This window comes from Lepidochelys olivacea (genome assembly GCF_965140295.1).
Source record: "Lepidochelys olivacea isolate rLepOli2 genome assembly, chromosome: 21".
Classification (NCBI taxonomy): domain Eukaryota; kingdom Metazoa; phylum Chordata; order Testudines; family Cheloniidae; genus Lepidochelys; species Lepidochelys olivacea.
Window position 1 is genome coordinate 15,863,921 of NC_140431.1, and position 11,905 is coordinate 15,875,825.

The following is an 11,905-nucleotide window of genomic DNA, read 5'->3' on the forward strand; positions in this document are numbered from 1 at the left end:
AGAGCACTTCAGTGTTTCGATAACACTGTGACATGTTGTCTTTCAAGTATAGTGTTTCTATGTACTTGGGAAAAATAGAACACAGTGATGTCCTCTGAATTCACATATATCTGCAGCTAGTCTCGTCCAAGGTCTCTCTGGTAGGGGTGTAGTTATTAAAGGTTCTTTGTATTGCACTGGTCTGTTAGTTCTGCAATGTTCACATGCAGATACTTTATTCTTTACGTCTTTGCTGATGCCTGGTCACCACACCAACTGGTTGACCTGTTCACAGCATTTAGTTAATCCTTGATGTCCTTCACGGATGAGGTTTAGGATTTCTCCTCTCATTTTGTTTGGAATTACAATGCAGTTGCCTTTTAATCATAAGTCCTTTGACTCGCTTAATTCTCCACACAGTACAATGTAGTCTTTTTGTCACTTACTTAGTGTCCTTTTAGATACTTGGGTCAGCCACCCATAATGTAACTTAGAACTTCCTGAAGTTGCGTGTCTGTCAAGGTTGCTTTTTGTAGACGGAGTAGTTTTTTTGTTTTGTTTTTGTTTTGTTTTTTTCTGACACTGGTCTGTATGTGTCCACGAACACCTCTACATCATCTTCAAGCTCATGGGTAGCTGAGTGTGATGCTGGGCTCTGTGACCGTGTCTGGTACTACCAGCGTTTCCCAGGAACATATTTAGCAATTGGGTTAAATTGAATCAACCGTAGCAATAGACATTGGCATCTCAGTGGTACTTGATCCAGGTCTTTTCTGTTGATGAAGGTTGCAGGTGGTCTGAGTGGAAACAAATCCAGTCTGCGCCGATATCTGTAAAAGGTCTCTCCTGCCCATGCGCTTGCCCGTCTCTCCTTTTCAATCGGTGCATATCGTTTTTCTGCTTCTGTGAATGAGCAAGAGCAAAATGCAGCTGGCTTCTACTCAGAGCCCTGTTAGTGCAACGATACACACCTAGTCCATAGCTACTTGTATCTGCACTGATAATGGTGGATTTCTGCATATCATAGTGCTTGAGAATTGGAACTATGGCGATCATTTCTTTTACTGTAGCTCAGATGTGTTGGAATTTCAGTTCAATCAGTGGTTTTGTTACTGCAGAGAGGCCTTGTTGATATCGAGCAAGGTAACTTACTATCCCTAGTACATGTCTCAGTTCTGGTGAATGTATTCCACCAATGAAGGTATTAAGTTTTTGAATGGCTTTTACTTTCTCAGACCTAGGACTGGTTCCATCTTTGTCTATCCCAAAAACACAATTTGGGGCAGGCAGAAAATGCACTTTGCCTGGTATAGCTTTAGCTTCAGGCTGACTGACCAATGTAGGCTCAGGACTTCACTGAGGGTTTTGTTTTTCTTCCATCAAAGAACGATGTATCAGAATATCATCCATGAAAAGTACAACTCCGTTTGTGTTTGTTAACAGTTCTTCCGTCTTTCTTTGTGAACTTTCAGGTGCACTGGTGATTCCAAAAAGTAATCTTCAAAAACAAAATCTCCCAAAGGTGCGATAAATGTAGTCAGTTTAGCACTGTCTTTGGCTAAAGGAATTTGCCAGACTCCATTCGAGGCATCCACCTTGGAGAATACTGTTGCTCCTTTCACTTGGGGAAAGAAGCCATCCAGTGTGTGTATGGACAGTGGGGGTGTTGATGTTTTGCCACCATCATATGTGATCTGGGCAGTGAATTCTTTCTTTGCCACAGCTAGAGTTGTTTATCTTTTTTCTCCATCCCACTTGTGACCCCATGTCATGCTCCTGGATCAGATATAGATCGGTTCCAGAGTTTATTTCTGAGCATGATACACACCAGATGTGTTCATCATATGATCCTTTAACGGACTGCCAGGTATGGCTGAGTTTAGCTTAAACATGGTATTTGACACGTACATAGCATCACCTGGTGACTAAACGGGATAATACAGTTCAGCATTCCAGTACTCACACCCAGCTCCTTTCTTCTCATCTTAGCAGGCTCTCTTCCATCTCTTGTCTTGCCTCCTCGGTTCTCAGGCTCCCTGTTCCCCCTTGTCTTTGTTCCTCCTCCACAGTTCCCCTCCTCTCTTACCCTACTCACTCTCCTGGGCCCTGCTGAGCCTTCATCGCTTGCGGTCCCTTCTCTCCTCCTTTCTTTCACTTTACCCTCTCCCAATGTCTCTTCTCGTCCCCCCTTTCCCTATTCCCCCCTCTTCCAATCAGCTCCTTTTTCCTCTCCTCTCCCCCCCCCGCCTCACTGCTGCCGTCCCCTCCCAGCCCCCTTGGCTCTGATATTTCCTTCTCCCCTTGTTGCAGTTCTTTGAGCTGCTCTTGGTTTTGAGAGCCATCTGCAGTGGGTTCTGGGGCCCTGGCCCCATAGGAGGATAGTGGGAGGGCCTGCGTATGGAAGATCCTTGCCTCCAGTGGATCTCAGAATCCACAGGCCCCACCCCCACGGGAGGCCCTCCCTCCCCCACCCCCAATATCCACTCTCTTTCAGAGGAGCGGGGATGGGCTGCCCTCTATGTGAGGCAAATGCAGGCAGCGTGATACCTTACAGCAGCCTGGGCTGCTGTATCTGGAAACCATGTCCTCTCTCCAGCCAGCCCAAGTGGCACAGAGAGGGACCCAATCCTGAATGTCTCAGACCGACAGTCCATCTAAACCAGTATCCTGGCCTCAGTCGTCCTATCACATGGCGTAAGGGTGACAGGATCAGGCCCTCCATTGCCATGGGTCCTACCTGGCCCATTCTGGGCCAGATCCCCTGGTAAACGAGAGGGGTTCCACTGAACGTTGGGAATTCCCATTTCCACCAGGTGAGGGCAGGGCACCAGCCTGTTTGGATACAGTTCTCTCTTGCCTGCTTTTTCTTCCCTCTAATTCTTATCTGAGGATCGGTGGGTTTGAGTCTGCTCTCTTTCACTGGTGTAACTGTTTTCAATGCCATTTTCACTAGTGTGAATGAGAGGGGAATCTGGCCTCAGGGGGTTACTTCTGATTTATACCGGAGTGAGTGAGAGTGGACTCAGGTCCATCACTAGAGCTTCCTTAAAAAAAAAAAAAAAAGGGGGGGGGGGCATAATTTGAGTGGAAAATCTTCTCAAAAATTTTGTCCCTTTTTTAAATCATGATTTTGAATTTCAGAACCTTTCAGCCCGCTCCATGTGTTACATCTCCAGGCCCATCCCTTTTTGCATCTGTCCCACGCCTGAATCAAACCCCTCTGCGGCTACATTTGGACACATGGCTGGGGGCAGTTTGGCCGGAGGGTCGTTTTGTACTTGGGAGGGGAATGGGAATAAGCTGTCAGAGCAGCAGAACTTGGTAAGGCATCGGGCTCGTGTTCCCGTGTGGATGTCTCTCTAGTGACCAAGAGCAAGGGGCAGAAAGAGACAGGGGAAGCCCAGTAGCTAGCAAGTCATTTAGCCTTTGCCTTGAGGCATCAGCCAATCTACAACCCATACAGATGAGTAGAGCACCTTTTAAACCCTGCTCTCTGAGAATCTGATGCCCAGTCATGTGGCAGCTAGGAGCATTCTGCGCTGTTTATGCCAAATCTCTCTTCTCTCTTCCCCTCTGACGTGACCCGGCCCTACAGCAAAGGGTGAGTAGCATGGCCGTCCTTGTGCTGCGTGGGGCTGATCCGGTTTACACTACATGCATGCTGCATGGGGAAACCGGTTTGAAGTGAAGCTGAATCTGGGGAGGGAAAGCTGGGAGTGGTCTAAGCAACTTCTTGTCACCATGGTATGTTTGCCAGGGCCACTTTTCATAGTGTCCTGGGGCTTGGGCAGGGGAGCTATGAACAGACCAGAGCAAGAAGGAAACCTGGCTCCTTTGGGCTCATCTTATTGGAAGGGTTCAGTGATTACAGTAAAAAAATCTAACTCCTTAGAGCATTGTTATATTTGGATCTTGAGCTCTGTGATTGGTCATTTAGTCACATGGGGTGGTTTCTCTTCCCTGATTGGATACACTAACCCTTATAAACAGAAGGAATTTCTGAGGCATTGAACTTGTCAGGCACTGCAAGCAGCTGGAGGTATACAAGCTACAGGGCTTGTGGGACCTGGCAATCTCAGCCTGACCTCTCTGCCCCGGGAAGAGCCATGGTCCCCCAAAAGAGTTAGCAATAGAGGGCTCCTCTCTGGGGGAGGCAGAAGGGAAGGCCCAAGCCCCATTGACTGGCTGCCAGGACAGAGTTGGGAGTTTGTTCTGAACTCTGGGAAATAAAGGTCACTTTTCTCCTCACTGACTTGGGGCCAGATCCCTCCTGGTGTAAGGCAGGGTTGCTCTCTTGACTGCAATGGAGTTGTGCCAGTTTACACCAACTAAGGGTTTGGCCCAGACACTTTGACACACTGGCCAGTCCTAATGACCACAGACACACCATCTTGGCTTGTATTCACCTCTGCACCACTGTCTGGGCCCTTCCCTGTCTGACCAGGCAGAAGGGCCAAGTGAGCAGAGCACATATAAAACACGTGGACTGGAATGCTCTTAGACAATTTCACCGGCCCTCCCCCCGGGCCTGATTCTTTTCTCATTGGCACCTGGTGCAAATAAGGAGGGCCAGTGTAGACGAGAAAAGAATTGGGCCCAATGCACTCGAATAATACCCACTCACCATCACTGCCGCTTGGTGGAGGGGGACATTGTATAGCTGTTTCTACCCCGGCCAAGTCCTCAGGATTGACTTCTTCATTGTTTTCCTAAAGACTCTTTGGGATGAGAGAGGGGGTGTCGCTGACTGACATACCTGCCTTGGCAAAGAGTTTTGGCCAATCTAGTTGGGTCCAACCTTTGTCCGTGAAATGTGTTTGCTAAGAGCCAAATCCTAGCTCCATGAAAGCCAATGGTAAAGGCCCCTTGACCAGGATTTGACCCTAGGGAAGGCTGCCCCAGAGATTTCCTCCCTTTGTTTGCAGTGAGCTTCAGTCTTCCCTTCCCTCTCCAGCTGGGAAGAGAGCATAGCTCCTGAGGAACCCAGACCGCTCCCTGCTCTCAGCTCTTTTCACACCCCCTCAAAGGAACACCTTTCAGCAGGTGCTTCTCTGCTTCCCTTCCAGCTCGAAGGCTGCCCGTGGGAAGACCGTGGTTGGCGGCCGATGGAAGTAGCACCCGTCGGATGGGCACGAGGCAGAGAGGAGAGGCCCAAGCACGGAGCGGTGCATTCCTGTTTGGTCAGCCAGCTGGATTCCGTTTTACCACAGATCCTGCACGAACCCACCCGCCACCCCAAAGGACACAAACCCATTGTGCTTGCACAGCTCTCACTGCAGGGGCAGCACTGTGTGTGTGTGGAGCAAATGCTTTGCTAGGTCAGTGCTGCTTGCTCTCTTCACCGAACCCCGGGATGCTACTGTGTCTGTAAATAAAGAGCATCAGAAAGGGAGATGTGCCTTTCCTGCCCAGCCATATTCCATCTGGCCTGCTTGCTAAACTTGACCTACTGCCCTGTGCCCAGAAGATTCAGGCTGTGGAGCTGACCCTCAGCTGGTGTATGTCACTGTGGCACCATTGAACCACGCGAATAAACGCTACCAGAGGATCAAGCTCGCGGAGTGCAGTGGAGCTAGGTTGAGCTCCAGCCGCTGAGTGTCTGCTCCCTGCTAGTGCTGGATGAACCTTAGTTTCAGAAAGGTCCCAAAACTGTTGGTTGAATTCCAAACAGCCCACTTGATTTTGAGAAGCTGGGCTGGGAGACTCTTGAAAACCCATGAGGGGCTTGTCTACACGGGCTGTTTGGGTGCAGTAAGCCAGGATGTGAATGTACAGGGTGCTAGCTTGCCATGTGGACACCGCCCCAGTGCACGGAAAGCTCTGAGAGAGCTTTGACTTAAGCTATGTCTACCCTACAGAGCCACGGCCCGAAAGGGGGAGTTCTGCCAGTTCAGGAACACCAACTCCCCCAATGACATTAGCGCTCTGCTGTTTGCACAGCTGCGTCTACACTGGGGGGTCTGCTGGTGTAGCTCCGGCACTCGGGGTGTGGTTTTTCACACCCTGAGAGACCTAGCTAGGCTGCTACAAATTCTAGTACAGTCCAAGCCTTCCTGCACTTTGCAAGTAGCAGCCGCTACAGCGGACTCTGGGACTTTCGCGGCACTGTTGCAGTATCTGTGTGGGACGTTGCCACGCAGCAGTGTAGCGGGCTGTAGATTTATATCCTGGCCAGCTGTACAGTAATGTCTCCTGCAGATAAGCCCTTAATCACGCTTGTGAGGCTGTTGGATGGGTCAGAAATACCATGAGACTATGGCCCCTCTCCCACACTATTCCAGTGCTCAATCTCTGTCATAGAGTTAGAGCTGTGGGGTTGTCTTGTTTGTGTCCCTGTGAGTCTGAGACAGGAGCAAGGGTGAAAAACCGATCTCTGTCCTGCTTCAAGTCACAAACAACTCCTTCTCTCATTTCAAATCCACTTGGTTTAGTTTCATGACATAGCTCTTAACGCTGAATGCTCCCACCTGGTGCAATGGAAGGAACGTGTGCTTTTCTCACGTCCCCGGTCTCGCATGGTGCACAGGGCCCTTGGATATCTCTAAGTGGCCTCCTATGCTCCCATGGGCAGGCATTGTAATCCCAAGTGCCTCTGGGCCTGCCCCATGGAGCAGGCGGTGGGTTGTCTCTGCAACACCTCTTGCTCCCATGAATAGTTGGAGGCCCTGCTGCCAACTCCCACCAGCTCCCTGCCTTGCCTTCCAGATTGGTAGACCTAGGAGCCTTTGACAGGGTTCAGAGTAACAGCCGTGTTAGTCTGTATTCGCAAAAAGAAAAGGAGGACTTGTGGCACCTTAGAGACTAACCAATTTATTTGAGCATGAGCTTTCGTGAGCTACAGCTCACTTCATCGGATGCATCCGATGAAGTGAGCTGTAGCTCACGAAAGCTCATGCTCAAATAAATTGGTTAGTCTCTAAGGTGCCACAAGTACTCCTTTTCTAGGAGCCTTTGTTTGCTTCTGACACCATCCACTGAAGATGTGAGCCAGCGCGCTCTGTAAATCCATACCCGTGGGTCCATCAACTCAGCTCTCTTAGCGGGCGAGCCTGGAGTATTGCTGTGACTAGTCAGCAGAGCAGCAGCTGTAATATTTGCTGCTGTGTACAGAGCAGGTCCACTGCAGATAGAGGTGGATATAATCTCTTGGCAATGGGGCTGGTGTATGATTCTGCACACGTGTGTCAGGGGAGAGCCTGTTTGGGCGTTGGGCCTTGCCATCCCCGACTGGCCTAGCTCCTAGGACAGTGAGTACCTGGCTGTTTCTCAGCAGACTCCTGTAGTGGACTAGGGCCTGGCTCTGAGTAGCTGCTCAGTATGGACCATGGGAGGAGGGTCTACAACAGGCTCTATCTGCCCACAAATGGGTGAGATGGGTGACCTCATGGGGTCCTTCGTCTTGCAGTGCTGTCTGTCTGGCTGCCTCCCCCGTCTGCATCCACCACACTAGTGCTCCCGGGGCATCCCAGCCCTGTGCTCAGTAACTGAGCTGGCTGGCAGTGGGGTCAGCCGACTGGCATCTCCCTACTGCCCCCTGAAGGTGGGTGGCACCATCCTGCCCCCTCCAAGGATCCCCCCCAGGAATTGGGGGCACACCAGGCCTCAGCCTCCCTGCAACGAGCCTCTCTGAGTGGGAGTGACCATCCACACCATGAAAGGCCAACGAGAACGGAGGGGGCCCACTTGACCTTCCCTGGGCGGGGGGCAGAGAGGAGTGTTCCCTGCCTGCCCCCCCCCTGCCGCCGGCGAACGGCCCGTGTGGTTGAGCTGGGGCGTCCTAGGTGAAACTGATCTGGCAGAACTCACAAAAGGCCAGACCGTAGGGACCGTCTGATGGCAGCAGGGGCCTCAGCCTGGGTGGGTGGGATCGTTTCCCAGCTGTCGTCTGCCACAGAGACCATGAGCAGGGGGCACTGGGGGCTTTGCTCTAGTTTAGAGAAACAGCCTGACACGCCTGTCCATGCCAGGAACTGGGACCCTGGCAGCCATGCAGAGAACGGGACTCTGACATGCACCCACATGGGCTCGCCACGAGGTGGCACCATGCACGCGCTCCCTGAAGGCCGGGTGTGCGGCTGGCCACACCCCAGGGTGCCACCTTGCTTCCCACACAGCCGCCTGTTTAAAGCAGTGCTGGCCCCCGGCCAGGCCAGGATGATGCGGCCACACCTGGGCGCTCTCCCAGGGCAACGCTCAGGCACCGTCCCACCCCATGCGTGGTGTTCGATAGCTGAGCTACGAGAGAGCAGCTGAGTCAGCAGGTGGGGAGAGCCAGCTCTCAGCTGGGCCTTCCCCAGCCACAGCCCCCGTCCCTCTCCACCCTCCCTCCTGCCTCAAAGGCCTCTCCAAGTAGTCAGCTGCCTGCTGGCTTCAGAAGGGCCAGAGACCCGGCCGAGGACCTAGTGGCGGAGGGCGGTTTCTCTGACCAAGCAGCAGAGGAATGCAGGACAGTAAGAGCGATGGGGGATGTTAGCGTGGTCAGAACCCAGCCTCCACGTGCCCGTTGCTGGGGTCAGGCTGCAGCACCAGGTCCTCCGGAGATGCCAGCCATCCAGTAGCAGCCTTCTGCACAGCCCCACTGTAGCAAGCAGGTCAGAGCAGAGGTAGGGTGCAGAAGCCATCAGCTGGCTCAGGACCATGCTGCATGCCGGGGAATCCCTTAGCCCTGCAGAAAGCCGTGCATGTGGAAAGGGAACAGGTCCCCAGCCCTGGTGATCGCAAAGGCACCGTAAAACGTTGTGCTTGTGAGTGACTGACCAGCGGGGTGATGCTGGGAGCTGCCCCTTGCTAGGTCTTCATCTGACGGTGGGTGGTACGGTCTCCTCCGCCTGCTGTAGATAGAAAGAGGCATTTTTGGCACTCACTGCTCTCTGGGAGTCAAGGGGGGGAGATAAGGCTGGCAGGACCACAAACTGTGCCCCAGCAAGACCACCAGGGTCAGGCACATTCTGCTGAGAGGGTGACTCTGGCAGTTGTTCAAAGTGCCAACCAGTGGTCCTGCTTTTTGGCCTGTGTTGAGCCTGAGTCAGCTGTGACCACACGTTCCACATGGAGCCTGGCACCCAGTGTGCACCCAATATTCAACCAACCTACATCCAATGTACACTCCACATGTACTCCGCATACTTCCAACATACACCCAGTGTACACCCAACATGAACTCAATGCACACCCACGGTACACCCGATGTACACTCAACATTATTCAGCATACTTCCAACATCCACCCAAAGTACACCCAATGTAATCCAACATACACACACCATGCACACAATTTGCCGAGCGCAATGGAAAAATCTGCCCATATATTTTGGTGCCTACATGGACACTGAGCTTTCTTGAAAATCAGGCCTTGATTTGGCAAAGCCTTGAAACGTGCTTACTTTTAAGCATGTGAATAATCCCATCTGTCGCAGGGTGGCTGGCCCTTTAAGAGGGAGACAGGACCTGTGCACCTCTGACTGGTCAGCTGCCACTCAGGTTTAAGAGAATGCACTTGGGCTCTGTAGAAAGGGAGACTGTTAGGAAGGGGCAGGTGACAACTGCCTGAAAACAGAGGGAGAAATGGCAGCTGGGGGAAAGGAGTGGAAGGAGCGCTGTACCTGTGAGTTACCCGTGATGAATGATGAGGACTGGCTAGCACTGGGGAGCTGGGCTGAGTGGCAGGAGGGCTTGTGTAAAGGTAGGTGGGGATGAACCAGCTTGGTCACTGCAAGCAGAGCTCGAATGACTCTGCAGGGAAGCTCTCAGGAGAGGGCGGAGTAGGGCTCAACAAGGAGACCTGGGGAGGGGGCTGCTGTAGGAAGCCCCCCTTGCAGCAGGCCTGAGGAGCCCAGAAAGAAGGTGCTGGGGGGAGGGAGGTTCCCCTGAGCAGGGGTAGGACTGTCCGGCAAGGAGGCCTGGGAAGGAATCTTGGAACTCTCAGGCAGAAGGTCTAGTGAGTGGAGGCCAGGAAGAGGGGCTGACTGGTTCCTGACTCTCCGGTGGGTCAGCTGGTGACGGTTCCCTTTGAAAGGTGTTGAAGAGCTGTGGTGTTGTCCTTGTTTTGTTTTGATGTTCCTTTGGATGGATGGATGGATGGATGGATGAAAGGGAAACTGAGGTGGGGTTGTGCCTGAACTGCCATGGCTGGCCTCCGGAGGGTGCCTGTGATGACGTTTCCCCATAACACCGTCCCTGCTCAACAAAGCACATGCTTCTGTTTTGTCTGGCTGTACCAGAGCCTGAATGTGGAGCTGTACGGTTGGGTGGTATCAGCGTAGCTGTAGCCTTATAGCCCACAGCACCCTTATGAACACCTTTAGCCTCCCCAGATGTAAACCAAGAGGCGACAGGAATGAACCTTTCAGGACTTCATATGCCTGAAGGCGGGCAAACAGTTGTAGAGCAATACCAGGTAGCGATCATGAGAGCCATGCAGTGCAAACCAGAGTGAGGTAGCTACTGTGGGCCTAGAGCGTGTCGAAGTGAGCCAGAATTTATGGAGTTTACGGAGGAGATGGTATGATGGGATAACATGATTTTGGCAATTATTTGATCTTTACATATTCATGGTAAATAGGCCCAATGGCCTGTGATGGGATGTTAGATGGGGTGGGATCTGAGTTACTACAGAAAATTCTTTCCTGGGTATCTGGCTGGTGAATCTTGCCCATATGCTCAGGGTTCAGCTGATCGCCATATTTGGGGTTGGGAAGGAATTTTCCTCCAGGGCCGATTGGAAGAGGCCCTGGAGGTTTTTCACCTTCCTCTGTAGCATGGGGCACGGGTCACTTGCTGAAGGATTCTCTGCTCCTTGAAGTCTTCAAACCACAATTTGAGGTCTTCAATAGCTCAGACACAGGTGAGAGGCTTTTCGCAGGAGTGGGTGGGTGAGATTCTGTGGCCTGCGTTGTGCAGGAGGTCGAACTAGATGATCATAATGGTCCCTTCTGACCTTAGTATCTATGAATCTGTGAATGTGCCCGCCCACCACACTGGATGTATGTGCGGGACCTGGTATTTTTGTATTTATTCCTGGGTGTGATCTGAGCAAAGCGCTTCGTTTCCACCAGGGGAGGTGGCTTCTCCTGGCACAACAAGGTGACGTGGCTGTGCCAGAACAAGGCCGCATGATCCCGTCTCTGGTGCACAGATGGGGGAATGGGTGGCCCTGTGTCCTACTCCTGGTATGGCCAGTGACACACGTGTGTGACCTCAAACGAGCCACTTCCTCTCTCCCTGTGCCTGCTTCCCCACTGGTCAAGGGGGGATAATAGCACTACCTACCCGCCTTTGCAAAGAAAGCACTTGGGTCCAGATTCTCAAAGGCATTTAAGCACCTAACTCCCAATGGAGTCAATGGGAGTTAGGAGCCTAAATACCTTTCAGATCTACAGTTCAGGGCAAGGCCCCTAGCCAATGTTATCTCCACGGGTGACTTAATTGTGGATAGATGGGGGCATGTGCACATAAGTGTATGCCAGCCTTGTCCGTATAACCAAGACTTAGTGGGATGATTCCTAAGGCCTTGTAGAGCAGCAGCTTCCTCCAGGCAGGCTCAACATGAGTTTAGGGCGGGTGAGTGAGTTGGCGTGAAGTGTGTGGGCATGTGAGTGGGAAGTGTCGCAACCCATCATGGAACTCATTGGAGACTGTCTGCCCTGTGTGTCCCCTGGAACAGGGCTACGTTGGGGGAAGGGGTGGTGTTGTCCAGATCCACTTCCTCTTTCCCAGCCTAACCCATCTAGCACTAGTGAGAAACGTGCTCACCTTGCCTCAGTGGGGCTTACGAGAGAGCTGCTCAGGAAATGGGTTTTCCCATGGAAAACTTTGGCTTTCTGCCCCCACCCCCCCCAATAAACTGAAAAGCAAAAAACTAGGGGCTGAAAATGGCTGGAAACCCAAATGTTTTCAACTGAAACACCTCAAAACTGGGGGGTTCAACT

General features: G+C 52.1%; 1 protein-coding gene across 1 annotated transcript in view; it reads left to right on the forward strand.

Moving 5' to 3' along the window:
* Positions 1-5,243, forward strand: part of TNNT2 (troponin T2, cardiac type) — a gene marked incomplete at its 5' end in the record, with an annotated part of 29,438 nt that extends 24,195 nt beyond the window's left edge. Inside the window, one exon of the mRNA XM_084611587.1 lies at positions 5,046-5,243. Coding sequence (XP_084467713.1) covers positions 5,046-5,094 — 49 coding nt within the window. The 3' untranslated portion in view covers positions 5,095-5,243. The remainder of the gene's footprint in view (positions 1-5,045) is intronic.
* Positions 5,244-11,905: the final 6,662 nt, after the last annotated feature.